Source organism: Anopheles coluzzii, chromosome 3, assembly GCF_943734685.1.
Source record: "Anopheles coluzzii chromosome 3, AcolN3, whole genome shotgun sequence".
Lineage (NCBI taxonomy): Eukaryota > Metazoa > Arthropoda > Insecta > Diptera > Culicidae > Anopheles > Anopheles coluzzii.
Genome location: NC_064671.1, coordinates 61,406,309 through 61,419,244, shown reverse-complemented (window position 1 = coordinate 61,419,244; position 12,936 = coordinate 61,406,309). Strand labels below are relative to the sequence as shown.

At 40.8% G+C, this 12,936-nt stretch overlaps 1 protein-coding gene across 1 annotated transcript; it reads left to right on the top strand.

The window, feature by feature from the left end:
- Positions 1-17: 17 nt before the first annotated feature.
- On the top strand, positions 18-3,221 carry LOC125907376 (trypsin beta-like). Its single transcript, XM_049609110.1, has 3 exons — positions 18-921; positions 987-1,363; positions 1,454-3,221. Exons 1-3 carry the CDS (start codon positions 658-660, stop codon positions 1,647-1,649), a joined length of 837 nt encoding a protein of 278 aa, XP_049465067.1. The 5' UTR covers positions 18-657; the 3' UTR covers positions 1,650-3,221.
- Positions 3,222-12,936: the final 9,715 nt, after the last annotated feature.

Genomic DNA, 12,936 nt, shown 5'->3' with positions numbered 1-12,936 from the left:
GAGATGTTATTTACTAATACATGGCAACGTGTTTGAAGGAGTGGTATGCTGTGGTATAACATAGTTGTTTCTAGAAGATATTCTTTTTCTAACTCGCGGAAATAAATCGACGATGCCCTAATCAATGGCTCTTAAAATTACAAACAAACTTGTGCAAATTATAAAAATCTGTGAAACTTCCTTGTTTGCTCAAGTGGGATTAGTTTTCTGAATTGTTGACAGTCGTGTGACGCAAATCGAATGGAAAGCATAACAAACAGATTATGAAAGGGTTGCTGGGGTAATAAGCACCACTTGTTGGAAATTTGTTAGTTTTTAGATGAAATTTCGACTTTCATTCGTGACCAGGCCCAATGTACGAGATTAGTTTTTGGAATCACTCGGAGCTAAGATATTCTGTTTGTTATGTTTTAAGTAGGTTTTGCGTCATACAAGTGTTAACAATCCAGAAAACTGTTTCCAGTTGAGCTCATAAGGAAATGGAACGGCTTCTGTTATATTTGCACAAGTTAGAGTTTTTTTTCACCGGGGATTTAGGAATAGCCTTGTTTAAATACATGGTTCCACGCGTGCGAAACACACCTGCAGGAAAGACTTTTTGGTGCTTTAAATACGGATAACAGTTGGAGCATTGCCATAGTCGAATAGGACAGCAAGATGAAACAAGTGATCAGTCTAGTGCTATTCGGATTGTTCTGCGGCAGCGCAGTGCTGACTGACGCTAGCGATCAGAACAAACCGGATGGAGCGTCCCAATCTGGTCGCATTGTAAATGGAAAAGCAGTGAGCATTGTTAAATATAAGTATGCCTTGAGCTTGCGAGTTAACGGTGCTTTCGATTGCGGAGCTACCATCATTACTAATTCGCATTCGTTGACTGCTGCGCATTGTGTGTATAAGTATCCGTCCGATCCATCACGCGTAAGTGGTACAGCATGCTCCTTGTATAATTAAGTAAATTTCGAAACGTAAAATGATTCTTTTAGGTAACTTTGTATGGAGGAAGCACATCCACTTCTTCTGGTGGAATTGAAGTCCCCGTGGTCAGTATAGCTCTTCATCCTAATTATAATCGTAAGGCGTTTCCCGCTGCATCGGATTGTGATGTAGCTGTCCTTACTGTTCCTGTGAATTCCTTCAGCGGAAGGCCAAACATGGCCCCATTAGCGCTGCAAACCAATGAGCTGCCGGTCGGTACTGAGTGCTTCGTGATTGGATGGGGACGCACAGGTAATAATCAACCAGCGTCTGTAAATCAATTGCGCTACGCCAACATGAATATTGTGTCACAGAGCACTTGTGCTACAATGTGGGCTGAATATCGCAAGTTGTGCGGGACATGCAAGCAATCTATTACCTCGAAGTAAGTTATCTTCGCTCAGCCTTGTTCGCCAAGTTAAGCTTGCGTGAAAAATCCTGATTGATTATTATTGGTTCTTTTCATTCCGATTAGCATGATTTGTGCCAAATACAACAATGGTGTAGACACGTGCGGTGGAGACAGCGGCGGTGCGTTGGTGTGCGGAAGTGGATTGGCGGGAGTTGTGTCGTTTAGTCATCCTAGCTGTACTAGCGCATGGCCAGCAGGATTTGCTAAAATTACTGCACCAAGTATTCGTAGCTTTATTCGCCAATACGCTGAAATCTAGATTATAGGATTGTTGTATAGCAGTAATAAACAGATGTGTAGTCCTTTATTGCGTGAAATTATGTGTGTGTGCGTATGTTGTTCTTCGTCTATTTGGCATAACGTCCTGCGCGTCTAAATGTACAGGGTTTTCCAGAAGAATAAATAACGTATACCATCAACAAGGTCCATGAAAGAGAACAGGCTGAAGCGTTTAGCGCCATTTGACAGCGAGCCATGGGAAAATTTTGACATTTCAAATAAACATTGTTTCTGGTCGTTGCTATAGATCGAATTGGAGTCTTTTTTACTATTTTGGACTCATGTTTTGTTCCTAATAACATAAATTCTATGTTCTATGGCTGATTTAATTCTATAATCTCTTATATCATACGTCGCCGGGTACCAAGCAAAGGACGGAGTTTAAAATAAATTAGCGCGTGGCCACGGAGCTGAAAAAATGTTGAAACAATTTTCAACTTTGTCAAAATTGCTTGTCAACTGTAAAAAAGAGCTTTTCTCGTGGCCGCACCAAAAACATACACAAGAGCGACAAAAAGCTCCAACATCTGAATATCATCGATATTTTGTTTAAGAAGCACTAACTAGGTACATAAATCAATTAGAATCATGCATTTTAGTATTATTATCATAACAATGGGTCACAACTGCGCCAAATAGCTGTTTGTTTACGCTTTTTCACGAACGTCAAATTTTGTCAGCTTTTGTCAACTTTTTTTCCTGGCTGCTCCAGGTTACAAAATTTTGACAAAAGCTCAAAAAAGTGACAAAAGCTCACATTTTGAAAAATTTGTCAGCATTTTGTCACTCCCGTGGCCTTTCGCTTAATAGATAGATCAACTTAATCACTCAAAGGCGATTTTAAAAGCCTGCACTGAGGCTCCAAGTCAAAAATATGACAAACTTCATTAAACACCCGAATGGAGTTAAGGGGGTTTCTAAAGCCATATCCATTTCGACTACGGTTCAGGGCAAGTCACTGACGAGAACGAAGCTGAATAGCAGGCGCGTAAAAGTTTAACTGCTGGAGTAGGGATGGACAGTCGATGTTACATTGCAGTAAACCAGCCACAAACAGTTGTTGCGCGGTACAGCGTCTGATGTGGAGCGGTTGCAGTCCGAGGAGCAAAAGTCGTATTTCATAAGATGGTAATCGACTGCCAGGTAGCCAAGGTAACAACCAAAATAACCAGCTCGAACTCTATAGCTGATTTGAGGCTGTTTAATGAAAAATCGTTCCGATGTCGTACTTTGTGGCTGATTAAGAGATAAGAAGTACGTTGCGGAACTTTGGCGCTTTTTAACAAGCACTCGGTACTCTTTGGAACCTTGCGGCTGTTTGGCCGTATGTGTATGGTTCATAATGGAAATTGAAGGCTTGTTAAGATGATGTGCCGAACTTTGTGGAACTTTATAGCTTTTTAATGTACGACATCGGTACGAGGTGGCTCTTGTGAAAGTGTCAAAGACTGGTGCCGTAAAACATCTCATTGCTGCTGCACAAGTTAGATAAGTTAAATGAAGAAGGAATATTGTGTGCTGTGTTTGTGATTTTTTAGTAGACTATGTAAAATTATATTGAGTTCAAGAGCTTTTAAAGTATTAAAATTAACATGGACATAAAAAAGACATGCATCGTGTTGTTTATTTAATCGATGACGTTTGTTTCAAAAAAAACACACAAAAAACTATCCTCGGTAACCTGGCATAAGGAAGCTGCTTAGGCGCTATTTAGAAGGACTACCTGGAACTTTGACGCTGTTTATCTACTGCAAAAGGCGAATTCAAGCAGCGATCTTTAGCATGCCAAAATTGACTGCTTAATCAATTCTGGCTATTTGGGAATTTTTTCGAACTGGGGTATCCATACATTTTTCAGCAAGCGGAATTCTGCGGCCGCAGAATGCCGGTCCGTGTATTTTTGGTCTTAAATTCGTAAATGACCGTTAGGTTTAAAAATGAGATCGTCGTGACGATCGCTCCTAAAGAGAAATTTATTGAAATGAAATTTATAAAATTAAAAGAGTTGCGTTCGCAACAGTTATCCTTCCCTGCTGAAAACTGGTACGAATTGGGCTTCGAATTTATTGAAGATAATTGCGTGGCGCGCGCAGGGGCCTTTGCAATATTAAAATAAAGTAATACTTAAAATAACCTTACTTGCTATATATTTGAAAACAGACATGAACATTTAAACGTGGCAACTGTAATGTTGAAGTCAAAAAAGCAGTAGAACTTATTGAAAGCTTTACACATTGAAATAATTGGTACAATTACCCTTGCCACGGGAGGTGGTTCATTCTATACTTGAACCTACAACGGGGATTAAAGACGTCTGTTCTTTCTGAAGATTTTATTACAACTAACTAATCCGTTATGCGTGCATAGACTACTGTGATCTACATATAAGTTTGACAATTACACGATTGCTAGATTACAACACCTCCTCTCATTCGCCGACTCCAATCTGGCTTCTGAGATATTCAAATAGGTTTGCATCCAACGCTTTCGTTAATATATCCGCTTGCTGTTCAGTAGTACTTATCGGTTCAATCTTAACATTACCAGCAGCAACATGGTCTTTAAAAAAATGATGTTTAATATCCAAGTGCTTTATCCTTTTGGATTCAGCATTCTTAGCCAGACCAATACAGCTACGGTTGTTTTCGTATATAATAACTCGATCCGATGGTGTTTTGCATTGCAAATCTTCCAAAATACCAGCCAACCAGATGCCTTCGGAAACAGCAGCACTTAGCGCTACATATTCAGATTCACTTTATGACAAGGAGACTGTCGACTGCTTCCGGCTTGCCCAAGATACTGTGATACCTTAAACAAGAAACCAGTTACAAACTTGCAATCTTCTGCATCAGACGCCCAGTCAGCATCGACATATGCTTCGAGTGGTCTACTTCCTGGATTTTTCTTATAGTGAAGTCCCATAGTAGCGGTTCCTTTAAGGTATCTCATGATACGCTTAAGAGTTTGCCAATGATCTTCCGGTGGTGATTGTTGAAATCGTGCCATGTAAGCTAAAATTTTGTTTGCAGCTGCCTCCTGTGACAGCTTCAGTTCGCCACGATTACGGTTGTACTCTACTCACAATCCCAGCAAAAACTTCTTTTGTGTACAGTCGGTCATTTCAAATTCATCTGTGAGCCGCCGTTTCAGTCTCTCCATCGTTCGAATATTTCGTCCAACAATCAGAAGATCGTCGACATAAAGCACCAGATAAATTTCATCACCTTTTTCAGTTGAAACGTACAGATAGTAGGCCCGATTTGATCTACGGACCCCAAACTTCAACAATGACGAGTTGAAGCGATCATTCCAGCATCGTGGAGCTTGTTTTAAACCATAAAGCGATTTTTTAAGTTTGCACACGATGCCTGGTGTTGCCTACACGCCTTGGGGCACTTCCATGTACAGGTCCTCCTTTAGCACTCCGTGTAAGAAAGCCGTTTTGACATCCATATGGTGTACGTGTAAGCCACGATGGACGGCAACAGCTAGTACTACTGTAACTGTCGACAGCCTAGCAACGGGTGCAAACGTGTCTTCAAAGTTGTTGGATTTTGGGTTAACATTAATATTTCGAAGATGAATTCAAATAGGAAAAAACATACGAATTAGAAGGAACTAAACCATAGGATATAGATAAAACTACTTGACTAATTTGGACTTCCAGAAATGAACTGCTCGAACTACACGAATGAACTTTGTAATGAATTATGTAATGAACTATGGGACAAACGAATACACAGTTGCAAACAGACCGGCGATAAAGGTGCACTCTTTTCATTCTCATCAAATTTATACTAAGCTAATATCACAATCCAGCACTTAAGTGAATATATTTCACAAAAGTCAATCCCGGGCCGTTGCAGAAACCCTTTGACTACAAATCGCGCCTTGTACCGGACCTGTTGTCTGGTTTCATCCTCCTTCAGCCGGAACACCCACTTCGTTTTTAGCGGTTTCACACCGGCTGGACACACCATCAGCTTCCACACATCGTTGACCTTCATGGAGTTTAGTTCGTCTTGTACCGCTTTGTACCATCGGTCACGATCCTCATGAGCATTAATGTCGTTACATACATTTCTGGAACGTCTGAAGAGAACGGAGGGCCAACAGCACAAGCACTAAATCCAGAAATATAGTCAAGGAACTTACCGGGAAATCGGCGCTCCCGTTCGCTGCGCCTCCTAGACTGTTCGCCACTAGGGCCGGAAGACAAGTCCAAATCTAGATGCAAAGGGAGCGCGGTATCGTCTGCTTCCGCTGCATCTTCATCATCATTTCACGATTGGACACCATCGCAGTCAAGTGATTCAGTTGAAGAGTTCTCCCCATATTGCTCGTCAGGATCTTCTTCTTCCGGATGTACATTAACGGCATCCTCGATCACTTCTCCCTCGATTACTTCTTCCCCCTCTTGCTCGTAAGTTAGCGGTACAATTAATTTTCCGTTATTTTCTGCATCATTTGTCCATGGAAAATATGTGTTTGGTACGGAACCCTACGTTGCGTTTTGTTTTTTTTTTTTTTTTTTTTTTTTTTTTTAAGATGTTCTTAATAAAGAATCGGTGGCTCTGAAAAGAGCCGATTGTGTGCTTTTTGTTGTACCAAGCTGGGTGGTTTTGCTTGAAGTTCTGTGCCACTTGTGTGCGCCAAGGAGTTGCTGTTGAGATGAGCGAAGCGTGTTGCTTGCTAGAGGAGTTTGAATGACAAGAGTGAGAATTTGGCTTTTGCCGCTTTATTTATAATGCATTTTTTAATGGTGTGCGTGATGACGAAACGATCGATGACCCGTCGAACAATTTGTAGCGATCCGCAAAAGTAGTGATGTGCTACAATCGGGACAATGGTAGTGATGTGCTACAATCGGGAACGAACATACCGGCCACCTTTTGGGAATAATTCCCAAAACTTAGTCCTCGTTGTGGCACTCTAAGGCACATATCTTGGAGACTGGTCTTTTCATGATTCCAGAAGCGGTCCGAAGGGTAGCTACTCGTGCCACAGCATCAGGTCTTAAATGCAATGATACAATGCGTGCCAAAGGCCACTTCAATGGAGGTAGTTGATCGTCTTTCATGATTACCAAGTCGCCTATGGAAAGTTTATGTTGTTTACGGCTGATGTTACGTTGATTATGCAATGATGTTAAATACTCCTTGGTCCATCTAAGCCAAAAGTTTTGAGATAACTTCTGTATCAATTGATAGTGGGATAGTCGGTTAGTTGGTATATGCTGTAAATCGGATTCAGGCAATGCCTGGGGATCTCTGAGTAATAAAAAGTGTGCTGGTGTTAAAGGTGATAAATCATTTGGATCTTGTGAGAGTGGTAATAGTGGTCTTGAATTCATACATCCTTCAATTTTTGTTAATAGAGTACACATGGATTCGTATGAAAGTTGAGCTGTGCCAAGCTGCCGAACTAGATGAGTTTTTGCTACCTTAACTGCGGCTTCCCAAAGTCCACCGAAATTAGGAGCGCGTGGTGGTATTAGATGCCAATGAATGTTTTCGTTAGACAAGTGATTAGTTATTTTATTATTATCTTTATGAAGGAATTGATAAATTTCATGTAATGCATTCTTTGCACCAATAAAATTGGTACCATTATCTGAGTATATGTTTCCTGGTTTTCCTCGTCGTGATACGAATCGATCCAAGGCCATCAAAAAGGTGGTGGTACTCAAGTCACCTGCGAGTTCTAAATGTACAGCCTTGGTGCTCATACAAACAAATACGCATACATATGCTTTTGGAGATGCAGCCTTGCGATGAGATGGACGCAAATAAAGTGGACCACAATAATCCACACCAACGCAGGAGAAAACTTCATTTATTGTTACACGTGATATTGGTAATTGACCAATAGGTTGGATTATTGGGGTGGGATTAGCTCTTACACAATTAAAACAAGTTCGAGTTACGCTTCTAACGGCTCTCATACCGTTCAATGGCCATATTTCTTCACGAATAGATGATAATGTCATGCTCACTCCGCCGTGCATCGTTTTCAGATGATGATCCATGATTAGAAGGCGAGTGAAAGGATGGAAAGCTGGCATGAGGATGGGATGCTTAGCATCGTGGCTCAGATCAGAATGGCGCAACCGGCCACCAACGCGTATTAATCCATCGTTGCCAATAAATGGATTAAGAAGTCGAATAGAAGAAACCTTAGCTAACCCTTCATTTCTTTTTAAGGCTTGTAGTTCAACAGAAAATTCAGTAGCTTGTACCATTTTGCATAGGGCTCGTTTAGCATGTTGTATCTCCTTTACCAGTAGAACATTTAGCGATATTCTTTTATTTGATTTGCGAGTGTTGTTGATGAATCGCAAACAGAAACCAATAATACGAAGTAATGGTTGTAGTGTAGAAAAACGTTGAAATATTGGATTTATTTCAGTCATTTGAGTTGTTAGGACAGATACCTTTCGTTCGTCCTCTACGGTGATGTTGTTATCCGGGGTTTGCAAGGGCCAAGAGTCTTTGGGTTCACGAAGCCAGGAGGGACCATGCCGCCATAGATCACTACTGAGGAATTCATTCACCGCCACTCCTCTAGATATCATATCAGCTGGGTTTTCCTTGCCAGAAACATGTTGCCATTGGAAGCCATGAGTTAGTTCTTGTATTTCAGCTACTCGATTAGCTACGAAAGTTTTCCATGTTCTAGGAGTAGCTTTTAGCCAACCAAGAGTAACAGTAGAGTCTGACCAGAAATAGCATGTGTCAAGTGGAATATTTAATGCATGTTGTACCTTGAATAGTCTAGCGCCAAGTAATGCAGCAGATAATTCCAATCGTGGAATAGTTAAAGGTTTCAATGGAGCAACTCGCGATTTTGAAGGTAGTAAATTTACGCGTGCGGAACCGTGTTTGTCTTCTGTGCGTACATACACACACGCACCGTAAGCACTTTCAGAAGCGTCGGAAAAACAATGGATTTCAATTTGTTCATAGTGTGGTTGAAAAGCAAAACGGTCAATTCGAAAGTTAGTAAGTGTAGGGATTTGCTCGAGAAATTCTGCCCATGAATTTTGTAATGATGGGGAAATTGTTGAATCCCAATCCAAGTTCAATAGCCACAATTGTTGCATTAGTATTTTAGCTCGTATAGTTATAGGGGTAATCAATCCAAGTGGATCATATAGTTGTGCTATGGTTGATAGAACCTTTCGTTTGGTATAAGGGCTCTTGATTATATTAATGTTTATGTTCATACGAAATTTGTCTGACATAGGCTCCCAGCATATGCCCAAGGTTTTGATACTTTCATCTGGATCAAAATTGACGGAAGAATGGGTGGCAACAAGTTCAGGTGGTAGGTCAGCTAATACTGCTGGAGCGTTGGAACACCATTTGCGAAGGAGAAAGCCACCCTTCTGTAGCAAAGCATTCAGCTGATTGCGTAGTTCAATTGTTTCTGGGATGTTATTTGCTCCTGCTAGCAAATCATCTACGTATACGTTTTCTTTAATCACGGAACGAGCTTTAAGATACTTATCACCTTCGTCATTGGCAAGTTGAATTAGAGTACGCGTTGCTAAGAAGGCTGAAGGAGCTAGGCCGTAGGTTACGGTTCCTAACTCATAAGTTCGAATGGGCTGAGAGTTGTCAAATCTCCACAAAATTCTCTGTAGGTGTCGATCAGTTGGATTCATAGTAACCTGCCGATACATCTTTTCGATGTCAGCTATTTCGATGAGTGCTATTTCATATTTTCGAACTCTGATAATTAATGTCAATAATTCTTCCTGTACCACCGGCCCAACTAGTAAGGCATCGTTCAGTGATTTACCGGTACTGGTTTTGGCAGAGCCGTCAAACACAACTCTGACCTTGGTGGTAGAGCTAGAATCCTTCAGCACAGGATGGTGGGGAAGATAAAATGCTCCTGAACAATCTTCCCGTTCTCTTGGGACTAGAGTCATGTGCCCCAACGTTATATATTCATGTATAAACTTGTGATATTGAGCCTTGAGATGTGTATCGCTTTCTAATCTTTTTTCAAGTAGTTGAAATCTGCGCATAGCTGTGTTTTTAGAATCACCAAGCATTTGAGTGATATCAGGATGTTTTGGCATTTCAACTATATATCGACCATTGTGGTCGCGGGAGACTGTTTCTTTGAAATGGTTTTCGCATTCTCTTTCGTTGAGACTATAACTTGAATTGTGAAGTTCGTCTATCTTCCAAAATCGTTCTATTTGTTCTTCAATGGTGGGATGCATGGTTACTACGTGACATGTAACTTCGTTTTGATTTTTGGATGGAATGTTGCCGGTCATAATCCATCCAAACACAGTTTCAACAAGTTGGTTGTTGTTTGGTAATTTTTGTCTTCCTGGACCTAGCAATGAATAAAAATGTCCTGCCCCAATGATCATGTCAATGCGCCCTGGTGTGCTGAAGTGAGGATCAGCAAGTTGATATGAAGCAGGTACATTCCAAAAATGAGCTGGTACTGGTGTAATTGGTGTGTCACTAGCAACCTTTTTCAAAACTAGAAAGTTCATTGTTGTTGCGAAATTATTTATTCGCGATTGTACTTCCGCTTGTATTTGATACCTTGCGCTTGTTTTTGTACCATCAACTCCGACAATGGAAACATTAACATTTTTTCGAGTTAAATGTAACTGCTGACACAATCTTTCACTAATTGCGTTTGGCTGTGAACCATTGTCCAATAAGGCTCGTGCAAAATGTTTTTGGCCATATTTGTCGACCACTTGTAGCAGTACAGTTGCGAGAAGCACGTTTTGGGGACTGTGCTCAGAACTGATTGTATGCAAAGTTGCCATGATATTTGATTCAGATGTGGTGCTTTCTGATTCAGGGTTATTATTTGTTTGCGTTTCATAGTGTAAAATAGAATGATGCTTCCTTTTACAAATTCGGCAAGAGTACTTAGAAGGGCATTGTTGAAAGAAATGTCCACTTCTCAAGCAATTGATACAGAGTTTGTTTTGTGATACAAACGCTTGACGCGCCTTACATGGCATAGCGATGAAGGATTGACACTGATGCAACGTGTGACCATCTTTTTTGCATGCAGGACAAGTGTGTGTGTTGTCCTGTTTCACACTAATTGTGTTAGTGCTCATTTTCTTGGAAAATTTATGGTTAGGTATACCCATTTTCGAATGAGATGTGGTTGGGCGGTTGCCTGTCTGCAACGCTAATGCTTCAATTGTTTGAGCTCTTTTCAACAAGAAGTTTGTCATATTTGGATGAGTTGGCTGGATGTCTTGGGAATTGTGTTCTTCCCATGCTTGTAATGTTGCTTTATCCAATTTGGTAGCAAGAAGTTCCACAAAAATTGTGCTGTTGTCAGGAATGCTCTCCTCTAATTGTTTTAAGATATCGATGTGTAGCTGAAATTGGTTAGCCAATTGTCGCAAGTCTGGGGCGTGACTATTGGTTAGCTTTGGAAGCTCGAACAATGCACGTGTGTGCATTTTACGAAGATGTACTTTATTGGAATATCGATTCAAAAGAGCTTTCCAAGCCACCTGATAGTTTTCTGCTGTTATAGGAATTGGTTGTATTATTCCGGCAGCTTCCCTTTTGAGGGACGCACGCAAGTAATGAAATTTTTGGATGTTGGAAATTTCTTCAGAATTATGAACAAGTGAAACAAAGGTGTCATAAAAGGATAGCCACTCTGTGAGCTCACCACAAAATTCAGGTAATGAAATGATAGGTAGTTTAACACTTACGTTTGCTGGGCGGGTAACCTCTTCTTTTACCTGATCTGTTGTTTCCGGAATGTAGCTTGTTAACGCGGCCTTTGTTTCGAAGTAAAGCTCCTCTGCTTGTGACAATAACGCTTCGTTTTCGCTGGTAGCATTCTCGGAATCGTCCCATTCCTCGCAGTCTTCCTGCACCATTTGGAAACATTCCCAAATTTTCGACAACCGATCAAGTCGGTCGGGTATTTGCTGTTGTTGTTGAGGAGTATAGTCTTTTGCAAACTGCGCAAGCCGCTGCATAGACACAATGAGGCTTTGCCGTTTGGCTTGCCTTGACTTAAGCTTGTCTGCTTTTGTCATTTTTAATGTTCACTGAGCAAACACGGTTGCTTGAGAGAAAAAAAATCACTTTACTTTGTTAGTACAACGCGCACTGCACGGTTAGTAAGAATTGTTGAAAACACAGGCTTTGATGCGAAGTTTCGTAGAATTGTATGCGATGCAAATGGCATGCACTAAACAATGTGCCTTGAACACCCAGGTTGTGAGGCACCTTTTGTACTCGGAGGAGGTACACAAAATTTTGCGAAATGCACAGACAATTATTGATTGTCTTGCGAAGAATATGCGCCGCGAGATAGCGCACCAAGGATAATGCGCATGGATCACACGAATTGTGAAGCGCCTTTTGTACACTGAGTGGTACACAATTATTCGCGAGCGCACACATACACACTATAGTGTCGATTATCTGATTCAAACGGAAATGTGTCAAACAAAATCGCGCTACACGAACTGAAACGAAATCGGTATTATACAAGCTTGTTAGAGACTTCTTTCGTTGACTCGAGACATTGCTACCAAATTGATCTGAAATGGATTTGTTTGTCAAAACAAACTGCAACGCGTAACGCAGGAAGTATCGTACCAATTTATAATTATTTCTACGTGTGGCATATTATTGTTCTTTAAATGTGTTTGGCAATCTCATGAAAAGTAGCGCTTGTGGTATGATTTTCTAATTTCTGTGTATTTCGTAATTCCCACCCTTTTTGTAGTGAATAATTACAAAAAATCCCTTTTGAATTTAATTACATGCAATTCATGTGGTTTAAATATATGTATTTAGTAGTTAAACCGTAAAACAAACCGCTTTCCGTAGCTTTAACCTGACGGAAAGCTGTTTGACAAAAAACGGTCTCCGTTTGAGTCAGGTAATGCAAATGACCTTCGTTCAGTTCGATATATCAAACCAGAGACAAATCGAGTTCTCTAACACGAATCATAATAGAAAATGAGCATTTTTGATACTTTTTCTCAAGCAGTTGAGTCACATAATCGGCACTTATGTGTCGCTTTGAGAAGCGCTACGCGCCGCGAATGAGTTTGAGAATAACGCGCACAGATCACACACTTTGTGGTACGCGTTTTGTACCGTGGGTGGTACACGAGTATTCGCGAGCGCACACATACACACTATGTGCCGTTTGTGAAACGCTACGCGCCGCGAATGAACTTAAACGACCGCGAATGAAACAAACCGGTGTACAACTTTACACTTGGAACA

What these genes read in the sequence shown, in the direction of transcription:
- LOC125907376 (XM_049609110.1), top strand. Translation starts at nt 658, where the DNA reads ATGAAACAAGTGATCAGTCTAGTGCTATTCGGATTGTTCTGCGGCAGC. An exon ending in ATCCGTCCGATCCATCACGC is followed by an intron (nt 922 to 986) that starts GTAAGTGGTACA and finishes TGATTCTTTTAG; the next exon opens with GTAACTTTGTATGGAGGAAG. An exon ending in AAGCAATCTATTACCTCGAA is followed by an intron (nt 1,364 to 1,453) that starts GTAAGTTATCTT and finishes CATTCCGATTAG; the next exon opens with CATGATTTGTGCCAAATACA.